Below are 12,214 nucleotides of genomic sequence, written 5' to 3'. Positions count from 1 at the left end.
AGCGCGCTGTCTCCGCTCATGCAAGTTCTGCTGCGCCTGCCTCGGAACGCCACTGAGCCGCCAGGAAAGCCAGAGAGGCCGCAGCCAGGCCCTGACTCCTCAGAAAGTCAGGAGCAGAGAGGGGTGGGTTTGGCGTGGCCCCTCACAGGCTGCTGGCTCTGGGCCCTGGCCTGCCGTCCAGCTGCAGGTTTGACCCTCGGCTTCTGGCCCCTGCAGACCCCAGATAGGCTCTGTTAGGGGAGCTGGACTCCCAACTCTTATGCTACAGGGTGCACTCCCTGGCCCCACCCAACCCCTCCTGCCAGGCCCCTTCCTGTCCAGGGTCCCTCTGAGGCCACCTGGCCTGACCAGATGGAGCAGAGTTCCTGGCATTGCTTGGAGGCTGGTAGGCAGTCCCACGCTTCTCTTCCCTAACAGGCCCTGGGGGTGAAGAAGGGAAATGGGGCCCATGTGCCTTCTGGGGATGACAGAGACTGAGGAGGGCCCTGAACCAGCCCTCGGGGCTCCCCACTTGGCGGGTGAGGCTGTGCCAAGCCAGGCCATCATGCTGCCTTCTCCTCTGTGTGTTCCTGGATCAAGACAGGCAACCCGAGGTGCTTGCTCTGGAGGTTTCTGAGGTTGGCTCAGCCTGGCTGGCCACCACCCTCTTTTCCTAAGCACGGGGTGGCCCCAGCTCTGGGCCACAGACAGAGAGGATGGGTGGGTGGCACTGATAGGGCCCTGTGCTCTGGGGGCGGTGCAGTGCAGGAGACATAGCACACGTCTTCCCAGCTCCTGCCTGGCCTGCTGCCTGGCTTGGTTAGTGGGGTGGGTTGAGGGAATCGCGGGGAGCCCCCACCCCAATGCCTCTGCCCTGACCACTTCCTTTGGGCTCCCCTGGTTGTTCTCCTAGCCCAGTGATGGCGAACCTTTTGAGCTCGGCGAGTCAGCATTTTGAAAAACCCTAACTTAACTCTGGTGCCGTGTCACATATAGAAATTTTTTGATATTTGCAACCATAGTAAAACAAAAACTTATATTTTTGATACTTATTTTATATATTTAAATGCCATTTAACAAAGAAAAATCAACCAAAAAAATGAGTTTGCGTGTCACCTCTGACACGTGTGTCATAGGTTCGCCATCACTGTGGACCTAGCCTGTTCTTCCAACCTTTCTTACTACTGTCCCCCCGCCCTCCCCCTGTTCCGCCCCCCTTCCCCGCTCCTCTTCTGTGGGGAGCTTCCGAGAGAGTCCTGGGGTCCCATCAGCCCAGTTGTAGGTGGGATTGGGGTCATAGTGGAACTCCGCTGGGGGTAGAAGGTGCCCTGTGAAGTCCGTGAGCATCACATGGAGCTCCTGCAGCCTGTGTCTCAGACCTGGCTGGGTTGGAGGCCTGGCCTGGGCAACTCAGGCTGGAACAGCTCTGCACAGCGGCCTCTCCTAGGACGGGCCTCAGGGGGCTGACCAACTCCGCCCACCACCTGGGATCCGCCCTCCCCGCTGGCAGGCTCCGTGACAGATGCCTGGAGAACGGCCTGTGATTTGGTTTAGAAAGTCATTATTACTGTGGGCACTTTAGCTGCTGTTTTTACAGCCTTGGTGAGGTTAAAAGAAATAATAATAATAATAATATAACAAAGACTCAGCCACAGTAACTGACAGCAACGTGCTATTTGCATTTTTAAGGAACCACTTCTTTGAGATAGCCTGGGTGAAAGGTCACTATTTGCATATAAATGGAAAAGTGTGCGGCTGGAAGTTACGTCTGTATTATTTTCTCAGCAGAGAGCTGCTGCTGCAGTGATTAAGGGACAGGCTTGCATTTGGCTTTTACTGAATAGAGAAAGTCCCAGTGAGGCCGATGTAGGAGCAAAATAATGAGAGAACCTTGCAGAGCGAAGGGACTGCCAGCTCCTCCGGCCCCTTTCACCTAAAGTCAGCGCAAGCATGGCTGTCTCTCCGCTCAGCACGTCTCCATGTCATGCTCCCGGACTCCCAGCTTAGAAAAAGGAAAGAAAAAGAGCAAAACTTGCCTCATTTACCCCGGGCCCTGTTTGTCCTGTTTGCATTTTCTGCCACAAGCTGGCGCGTGGGTGGGATGCCAGCATTGCCAGGTGGGAGGACCCCCTGCAGCTGTGAACCCAGGTGTGAAGCCCAGAGGTGGGGGGGGAGGGGTGCGGGGGCTCCCTGTCTGAGAGGCAGGGGCTGCAGGAAAAGCCGGGGCGGGGTTGGAGGGATAGGGGTCGGAGTGGGAGGAGGCAAATATCGGGTCCCTCTGCCTGGGGCCCACGTGTCCAGGGCGCCATTGCCACTTCCTTTTTCGTGTTGTGGCTGTCAGACTCCCGAGGGACAGCACCACCCAGGAGGCTGCGCAGAGTAGCGTGGCGCAGCGAGGCCACGCGGGGCAGGTTGGAGCCAGCCTCCTGGGCTCCAGGGACGGTCCTGAGCGAGCGGGGCCCTGCACCTGCACCTCCCCTCACAGACCTCTACTGACTGCCCCGTCACTGAAATCATGTCCTCATGTCCCATTATTTTTCAAAATATTTTTGAAGCAACCTCAAACTCACAGGAGCATTTCACATACAGGACAGAGCTGCTTCCCCTGACCCTCCGGAGAGCATGCTCGCCGCGGCCATGCCGTCACCCCGAGCACCCCGAGCACCCCGAGCGGAGGCTCACGGCGGGCTCGGCCGCAGCGCCTGGTGGCTGCTTCTCACTGGTCAGCATCAGTCTGGGCCAGGGGTGGGCAAACTTTTTGACTCGAGGGCCACAATGGGTTCTTAAACTGGACCGGAGGCCGGAGCAAAAGCATGGATGGAGTGTCTGTGTGAACTAATATAAATTCAAAGTACACATCATTACATAAAAGGGTACGGTCTTTTTTTTTTTTTTAGTTTTATTCATTTCAAACGGGCCGGATCCGGCCCGCGGGCCGTAGTTTGCCCACGGCTGGTTTTGACTGTTACACAGGAGCAGAGCTGGGATGATGGGCCTGGGACAGACACTCGCCAGGGAAGAAAGCCATGGGTGCCTCGCAAGGGGCAAAACTGGGAAAACAAGAGCCTTGTCTCCACGGCGGCCTCCTCTCCCCGGCACATCACTGCACATACAGTTTGGATCTTTCATATCAGGATTTAGGCCCCTGACCTTTTCCTCCAAAGATAACAGCAAGGCCTCGGCTGTATTGCAGCTCCAGGCCCAGAAAAGCAGCACAACCAGACAAGTGAGCTGCCCTGGATGATGACTCCCACCCTGGCAGCGACCAATCAGCGGAGACCACGACCCTGAGAGAGCACACCTGGAAAGCTGATGAATATTCTATTAAGACTCTCCCCTGAGACCTCCCATAAGATTCCCACCTGCTAGAGAGAGAAATACATTCAGGACAAAGGACTCGGTGTGCCCTCTCCCTTCAAGGAGCACTCCCAGGCCATTTCCCTCCCCTCTCCTTCCCCCACAGGCATGAATCCCCTAACCTCTAAGGGACCCATGAGACTTGCACCCAGGGGAGCAGTGGGCAGCGGCAGGCAGCTCGTCCTGGCTCACCCTCTGAGCCTGTCTGGAAACCAGCCAAACTCGGACGACAATCACACTCCAAATACAAGCCACTGCTGACACAAACCCTGCTCAGCGCAGCAGCTGGCGGCTGGGAAAGCTACACACCGCATTGCCCCCATTTTCAAAGCTCCGACATGGAAACCACACAATACCTCCAAGCGCGGTCCGCCCGCAATTGTCTTTCTCTACCCAACTACCATGTTCTCAACAAGTATAATTCCTCTAGCCCTTCTCTTATACCAGCACCCCTAGGACTCCTTTGTCTATGCAGGACTCCCAACAACTTCCTAACTCTCCATTCAGGACTCCTTGAGGCTACAGCCCACTCCCAACACGGAGCGATAGTGCTCTAGGAGTCATTGCACCAACAGGCATCGCTACCCTCAGCACAACCCAGCAAAGCACAACCCCACGCAGGACACGAAGGGGCTTTGGTCTAGTCCTGGCAGGGTCATCGGGGCAATCTCAGCCGCAGCTCCATGGGGAGGGCTCACCTGCCATGAACACACTCTAACAGAACTCACAGACCCATAGGAAGAGCATCTCTGCCCTGCGAACCACTTAGCCGACTCCCCAGGCCCCTGGGTTCCCTAGCCGATTAGTCCTTGACAACCTGTAGCCCTGGTGCCCTCCTCACAGAGCAGGGAGGGGTCTGTGCAGGTAGTCACAGACTTGCTGTCCCTCCATCAACACTTCCGGTCTCGTTGGAACTAACATAAAGAAAATCTATGAACAGGCAGAATGGTTACACATATATAACTGACAAAACCAAGATATTGGGCAATCCCTCTCTTCCTGGTACCCTAATAAGCTGTGGCTTCTACCTATTTTGGGTCCACTCACCTCAACGAGTCTCCTTCTCTCAGACCTCGCATCGGCCGTGCCCTCCTTTCCTTGCTCCAAAACTGTATACAAACTATTACAGACACACAGCCAGTCCCGACCATGGCCTACAGGACAACCCTACCATCACTCTGCAGGTCCCCAACGTGCAAACACGGGTCAGGGACATCTCTACACCACCAATCAGCAGGAGGTGGTTCCAGAAGATAGAGACCTTCACCCTGATTCCATAAGAATAATTACTAACAAGCAGAGAGAAGAGGAAAATGTTAGGGCCATAGGGCAATATGATCCTTAATGACCATTTGTAAGCTTCCTGCCACAGGAAACAAGACCAGGAAGACTTGCCCAAGCTTCCCACCTCAGGAGAACACCGGCCAGGAAGGACTTGCTCGCCACCAGGTGTCAGAGCATATAAGGAAGGGAACCTGTCCTGGAGGCACCTGATCGCACACCTGTGCTCCATCTGACCCCCAGCCCACCAGCTCAGCCCCGACCCCCGGCCGACAGTGACTGCATATGAGGTGGAATCTGGCTCCTGGGGCTGCCAGCATCGCCCCATGCCCTCTTGGCTCTGTGCTGTGCAGCGCTTCCCTTTGGACATACCATCCCCCCCTTTCCTTAAATAAATTCCATTTTTCTTAAATGTCCATCTGAGATGCTCTGTAGCCCACCCACGTATCACCACATTAACCATTCAATGACCTTCACCCTCCTGAAGAGTGCTGGTCAGCTTCTGGTAGAACTTCTTGGCTGTCTCCAAGATCGGAGGCGCCGGGCATGAGGCCCTGTGCCCTGGCCCTGATGCCTCTGCTCCGGCCAGATGGCGCCGCCCTGCAGCTCCTGGCGCAGTGACAGTCTTTCTCTTCGCACCTGATCAGTATTTGGCTGGAAGGTACTTTGAAACTATGGAGTTTCACTTAACTTCCTCACTTAACTACCAATTTATTCATTTTTACTGATATCTGTGTAGATGCGATTGATTTTACCCAGCAGGTTATACTCTTTATGTCGATGCGCAAATTGTCCCTGCTGACCAGTGGGAACGAGTGCTTCGGTGGCCTCGCCCATCAGCGCGCGGACCACAGCGTTCCCATCCTCCAGAAGGAAAGCCATGCCCTCCACAGTCCTCCCCGCCCCAAGCCCCGACACTTTCTGGATGGCTGTGCACACGGAGCCCAGCCCGGTGCTCCTGCTGTCTCTGTCTGAGGCTCGCACACCCCACCACGAGCAGCACTGCACTCCTTTTCATCGCCACGTGATGTCTTATTGAAGATACTCAGTGGTATCTTAAAAAAAATAACTGATGGATGGGTTTTAGAGATACAGGAAGGAGAGAGAGAGAGAGACATCGATTTGTTGCTCCACTTGTTTATGTTCATTGTATGTGCCCTGACCGGCCACACCTCGGTGTAGTGGGACGGTGCCTAACCAGCTGAGGCGAGGCCCCATGGTCTTTTGTTTCATCCATTCAGCAGTTGATGGGCACTTGGGTTGTTCCCACCTTTCGGCTGGTCTGAACAAAGATGTAAAGAATCATTGTGTCCAAGGCTTTGTGTGGACATGTTTTCATTTCTCTTGGGTCTTTACCTAGGGATGGAATTGTTGGGTCATATAGTGACTCTATGCTTGATATATATTTTTAAAGTTGTCTAAAGAAACATTTTTTTTAATGATACACCCTAATTTTTAAAATTTATTTTTAAAAATATGTTTTTATTGATTTTTTTAGAGAGAGAGGAAGGGAGAGGGATAGAGAGAAACATCGATAAGAGAAAACCATCCATCAGCTGCCTCCTGCACGCCCCTCAGTGGGGACTGAGCCTCCAGCTGAGCATGTGCTCTCCAGGAATCCAACTGTGACCTCTTGGTGCCCAAGACTTTGCTCAACCCCTGAGCCCCGCTGGCCAGGCTGTGCCCTTTTCATTCCCGCCAACACCGTGTCTGTGTTCCAGCTTCTCCGTATTCTCTCCAACGCTTGTTATTGTGTGAGTTTTAAAAGAATTATAGCCACTTTAGTGAGTTTGTGGTTTTAATTGGCATTTCCCTAAAGACTAGAGTTGAGCTTCTTTTCATGTGTATATTGGCATTCATATGTTGTCTTTGGACAAGTGTCTATTCAAACTGGGTGGTCTAGTAATTATGGCGTTGTAAGGATTCTTTATGTGTTCTGAATACCAGTCCCTTACCAGATATATGATTTGCAAACATTTCCCCCCAGTTTATGGGTTGTATTTTCCTCTTATTGATGGTGTTTGATGTACAAAAGCTTTAAACTTTGATGCTGTCCAATTTCCCCACTTTTTTCTTTTATTACTTGATCTACTGGTGTCATATCTAAGAAACCATTGTCTAAGTCAGAGTCAGGAAGATGTGCTCCTATGCATTCTAAGACTTTGGCTCTTGCCTTGAGGTCTGTGATCCACTGTGAGCTAATCTTTGCGTATGGTGTGAGAGGGTCCAGCTTCATTGTTTGATAATCCTGTGCTCCTCGAATTGCTATGTAAATTTTAGAATCAGTCAATTTTCGCGAACAAAACAGCTTGAGAGACAGAAGTTGCTGGATTGTGGTGAGACTCAGGACGTAACTGTGGCAGGATTTGGGGCCCAAGACAATGCTGGTGCCCTGCTCGAGGAGCGGGGAGGGGAAGCTCCGTCCTACGAGGGGCAGATGTTAAGAGCAGGGACCAGAGACGGAAGAGAAGGACCTGCAGGCAGTGGGGAGAGGCTCGGGGTTGGGTGCACACGGGGATGTGACAGGGCTGTGACTGGTGACCCCTCAGGGATCGTGCTCTGGTGGAAGGCTGTGGGTGGAGGCCACTGTGGTGGGGAGTGAGGAGCAGAGTTAGCCAGTTTGGGTCCCTTAAGAAATGTGGTTGTGATGGGGTGAGAGGGAGGCTGCGGGCTGTGGAGCCCACAGGGGTGGTCATTTTAACCTCAAGTTTGTTGAAGAGTTGAAAAGCCCCAGGAAGGGTCCAGTTGAGAAGACTGCGAGGTGCCCCTGGGACCCTTTATTCGATATTGGGAAGGAAGGGGCATCAAGCCCTCATGGAGAGGTTGGCTCAGCCAGGATGTTGGGAACAGAGGGGAACCAAGGAGGGCTGGGCTGGGGCCTCCCGAGACCGTCTCTCATGCTCGGGGCCCCGGGCTTGTGCTGCTGTTTGTCAGGAACTGTCCTGGGCCTGGCGGGCTGGCCCTGGGGCTGCTGAGCTGGGGCAGTGGCTGCCGTCAGCAGAGGGCTGGCTGGGCGTGGGCAGGAGGTGCTCTGCTCACAGACCCACCACCCTGTTGGCAGGCCCTGGTTGCTGCTCTGAGTTTGTCTGCCAGCCAGTCTCGTGATAGAAGTGAGTCTGGGGCCTCTGCGGGGACAGACACTGGGCAGTGTGGACAGACAGGGCAGGTGATGCCCGGTCCTAGAGGGGTCATGGCCAGGCCTCCTCTGCACCACCTGCCCCCAAGTGGCCTGATTGCTGTTTGAGTCCATGCACAGGGATTCCGATGAGCTGATTAGACACCTAAGAGCTCACAGGCAGGGTTGGTCCTGAGGACAACCTGCTCTTCCCTTCAGATCCCCATAATAAGGCTGCGACATCCTCACGTGTCTACTGTGCACCAGACCCCGGGAGGCCACGTTGCACACGAGCTCTCAATCCCCAGGCCTCCCTCCCTCACTTCGTGGATGGGAAAGGGGGCATGCAGGTCAGGTGTGGGAGCAGCTCTGCCCCTCCGCCCAGTGCGTCCAGGGCAGGTGGCCTCTGCAAGGCACATCCTGCTGGGCTCCAGCAGGGCCGCCCTCCAGCCTGAGGACTCTGGGTTGGGCGGCGGGGCCTTTGTGTGCTGCCTCCGTGTGTCAGACAGGAGGTGCCCCGTCTGTGACGTGGCCAGGCCATGGGCAGGTCCTGGGGGACCCGGCCCAGGAGGAGTGTTGTCTCCCAGCAGTGATGATAGTTTTCTGCCAAAAGCTTCCCAGGAAGAGGAAGGACTCACATCAGGGGAGCACTGGTTCATGATGAGGATCTGGTCCTGGGGGTGCGCCCTGTTTGACGCCGAGTCCCAGGGGTGTGAGCTCCAGGCCGCGGAGGTGCCATCCTGCTCCTGTGCCCAGACGCTCTGTACCCCATGCTTTCCCTGCGCAGGAGTGGGGAGCACAGGGAGTGAGGCCAGGTGGCGTGGGAAGCACCTGTGAGCTGGTTGTCTCCCATCAAACAGAAAACCAGAGTTCCCTCCGAGAGACTTGCTCTGCTCACTGGCTGGGCTGCTCTGGGAAGCAGGAGGGACCTCGAGGGGTCACACAGGGGTGGGGGCATGTCTAGGGCCCTTTTGGGGTGCCAAGAGGGGAAACAGTCCTGCCCACACCGCAGACCTTACTCAGGCTCTTATGCTCTCCCCTCCAGCTGCCATGACACATGCCCCAGTCACCTCACACATTTACACGTGTCATGGAGACAAGAAATCACGCTGGCGCCTGGCACGTCAGCCAGTGCACAGGCGGCTGCGGCGTCTCCTGACCAGGAGATGTGTGTGGAGAACGAACTCTGTGCACGCTCACCTCTGCCCTCAGGTGTGAGACACGTCCTATGACTGGCTGATTCACCCGAGTGTCCATCATCCCTTCCAGGTGTGAGTCTGTCTGCTCCCACTTTGCAGCCTCCGCCTGTTCATTCAGGGCCTGTGTGGCTCCCACATGCGTCTCCCACACACCTGCCGTGGGCTTGGAGATCTGAATGCCGGCGGGTGGGCCTGTCCTCATTTTGGGTGTGCTGGTGACTGGTGAGGACCTGGGAGCCAGGAGTCAGCCCACACCTCTCCGGTCAAGGCCAGTCCTCACAGGGCTCCCCTGCGGATGACTCATGGCTCAGGGAGGCAGGTACACGGTAGGTACCAAACCAGTCCTTTGAAGACCTTGCATTAGGCGTCTCCTTGACAACCAGTCTGCTTCTCTCAGTGTCGTGCTCCTGGAGGCCACAGGAGGCCCTTTGAGGGTGTGGAGGCGTTTCCAGACATGTGGACGCTGTGGCAGGAGACACAAGGGTGCCGGGGCAGGAGAGGTGAAATTCTAGATGGACCACGTGGGGGATGCTTGCCAAGCGTGCAGGGCTGATGGGTGTCAGAGCTGTGGGCCCGACCGCCTCCAGCAGAACCCAAGCCCCCTTCAGGGAGCAGCAGAGAGCAGAACCAGGAACCTTCATTTCCTGTTTTTATTGTTGGTTACCGATGGCCTTTCTTTGAAACGCTGCTGCTGCCCGTTGTGGAAAGCTAGTTGTCATGGAAACAGAGTGCCACAGGGAATAGGCACACAGGCCTTTCTTTGTCACGTCCAGCTGATGCCGCAGCCTCTGCAGAGGCCGGAGTTTCTGTGAGGAATTAAACATTAACTGGGGGCGCGTCGCAGAGGAGAGTGCTGGGAGTCAGGCCGAGGGGAGCAGGGTCCCCTCAGTGACCGCGGCCCCGGCTGGAAGCCCCAGTGTGTTCTGTAACCCCAGTGCAGCGCAGGTGTTCCCGTCGGAAGTGATGTTCCTCCACGAGTCTTGCGTGTGTCGCAGTGGATCCCGGGAAGGGGCTGTCGATGGCTGTGCAGACGTGACCCACATTTCTCAGCTTCTGTCCTCGGGACGCACAGCCACATTCATTGTTTCCTTTTTCTGCCTCAGAAAATGAGTTCCGGGGTGAGCTGCTGAGCCAGAGGTGGACACACGGAGACAAGGCCAGCAACTGCAGGACCTCGAGGCTTCTGGACGGACACAGCAAGGTGAGGCACTCAGAGGGCCGCCTGCCCTGCCCCAGGCAGGCCCGCCCCCCGGCCTGGAGCAGCACAGGTGACGTTTGTCTGGTCATCAGTCTAGATTAGGCAAAGCTGGGTGGGGCCAGCGGCACTTTAAACAAAGGGAGACGAGTGGCTGAGTAGAGCAAATCCACAGGTGACAGCAGCCTCACTTGGGCCAGGTCCCTGTTCTGAGGCCATTGCATCAGCTCCCTGATGTCCTCAGCCCCTGCTGCATTGTCCTCTCTGCGCCCGGGGCGGCTGAGAGTCCCTCGGGACTCGTGAAGTGTGCTTCCTCATTCCTGCCGATCTCCTCACGCTGGCCTGAGACTCACTGGTGGCGGTGGCTGAGGTGCCCTCTGTCGGACTGCTCCCTAACCCAGAACATCCTGTGTGCTGGCGGCCACGCCATGCCTCTAATTCTAGAACTTCCCATGATGTTCTCCGGGTAAGGCAGGGTCCCCAGGGTCAGGTGACCCTCAGAGATGAAAGTGCAGGCAACAGCAGGCTTGGTGGGCCTCCCTTCCCAAATCTCAGATTCTGATCTCATTTTCTTGACATGAAGACACTCTGACAAGGCTCCAAACCATGACCCAAGGTTTGGCCACCAAGATGTGACCGCCCAGAGTGTAGGCAGCCAGGGCTACAAAGTTTTGGGTGACAACCTCCTCTGAGGGTGCTGGTAGTTCACTCTCAAAGCCCAACATCTTTCTTTCCAACCTGGCGACTGGACTGGGCACTTTCAGGGTCTGTCCTGGCACCTCCATCCACACTTTCCTTCCTGTGTGGTGACTGGTGCCATCTGGAGCCTGAGGCCAGATGATGCCGCAGCCTCAGAAAAGGCAGTGACACCAACCCTGCCTTGATTAAATTTCTGGCATCTTTTAAAAATCATGGATTTCCTGCATTAATTTCAATGTGTTAAAATACTGCATTAATCGATTGTTTTATCTTGATCACTGATTTTTGTTTCCCCCTTAAATTTACACCTGGGTGATGGCCTTGCTTGCATCACCCCATCTCAGCCCTGAGCAGCTACACAGAGATCACGTGACCAGAAAGTGACAGGCAGCCTCAGAGCTATTGCAGGTCCAGGCATCCACAATAAACAGGTATCAAAAGACAGTGAGTCATTCACTTTTTTTTTTTTTTTTTTTTTGGTCAGAATGCACACAATATTTATTGATTAACTTCGCTGTCTTATATGGGCATGGCTCATGGCCCATATAAGACAATTACAATAATAGCATCAAAGATCATTGATCACAGAACACCATAACAGATATATCAATAGTGAAAAAGTTTGAAACATCCTGAGACCTGCCAAAATGTGACACAGAGACATGCAGTGAGCAAACACTGCAGGGAAAGCGGCACCGAGAGACTTTCCCTGCAGGACTGCCACAGGCCTCCGCGCAGGAGCACAGGGCATGCGAAGCAGCACAGAAGGAGGCCGCTGGACTTGATCTGAGGCCCAGGGCCTGGGGACGCCGGTGAGGATGGCAGGGAAGTGCTGCCACTGTGGCTCTGGCCTGAGGAGCTCAGGGTGTGGGGCCTGCCATGCGCTAGTCTGTGGGCCACGCTTGGTTCTCCGGCAGCATTGGCTGTTACAAGAGCGACTTGTCCCTCTGCCCCGGCAGGTAGGGCCTGAATTGCTGTTCTGATCCGAACACTGTGGGCTGAGGAGGCCGCAGCACAGACGTGCTGGCCTTGGGACAGCAGAGAACCACGTGGCAAAGCAGAACTGGCCCCAGTCAGGAGGTGGGTGAGGTGAGGAACAGCTCAGTGCCTGGGGGGCAGTGGAGCAGAGGACCCGGTTCTTCTGTGGGTGGTGTTCACCGCCTGACCCTGGATTCAGCACCAGGGGTGCGGACAGCTCCCAGGTGGGCTGGGAAGGGGCCCTTAGAAAAGATTAGGTGGCGTGAGTTTAGGGGAAGTGCTGGCTGGTGTGTGTGTGTGTGTGTGTGTGTGTGTGTGTGTGTGTGTGCGCGCGCGCGTGCTATTTTATTTTATTTATTATTATTTAAAATATATTTTTATTGATTTCAGAGAGGAATGGCGAGAGAGATA

At 55.1% G+C, this 12,214-nt stretch overlaps 1 protein-coding gene across 1 annotated transcript in view; it reads left to right on the top strand.

Moving 5' to 3' along the window:
* LOC308523402 (dnaJ homolog subfamily C member 5) overlaps positions 1 to 12,214 on the top strand; it is a 290,237-nt gene that overhangs the window by 206,787 nt on the left and 71,236 nt on the right. Inside the window, exon 5 of the mRNA XM_081097335.1 lies at positions 10,035 to 10,132. Coding sequence (XP_080953461.1) covers positions 10,035 to 10,132 — 98 coding nt within the window. The remainder of the gene's footprint in view (positions 1 to 10,034; positions 10,133 to 12,214) is intronic.

This window comes from Myotis nattereri (assembly GCF_964212035.1).
Source record: "Myotis nattereri genome assembly, chromosome: 8".
NCBI lineage: Eukaryota > Metazoa > Chordata > Mammalia > Chiroptera > Vespertilionidae > Myotis > Myotis nattereri.
Note: the sequence above shows the minus strand (reverse complement) of the source record. Positions and strands in the feature narration are given on the sequence as shown.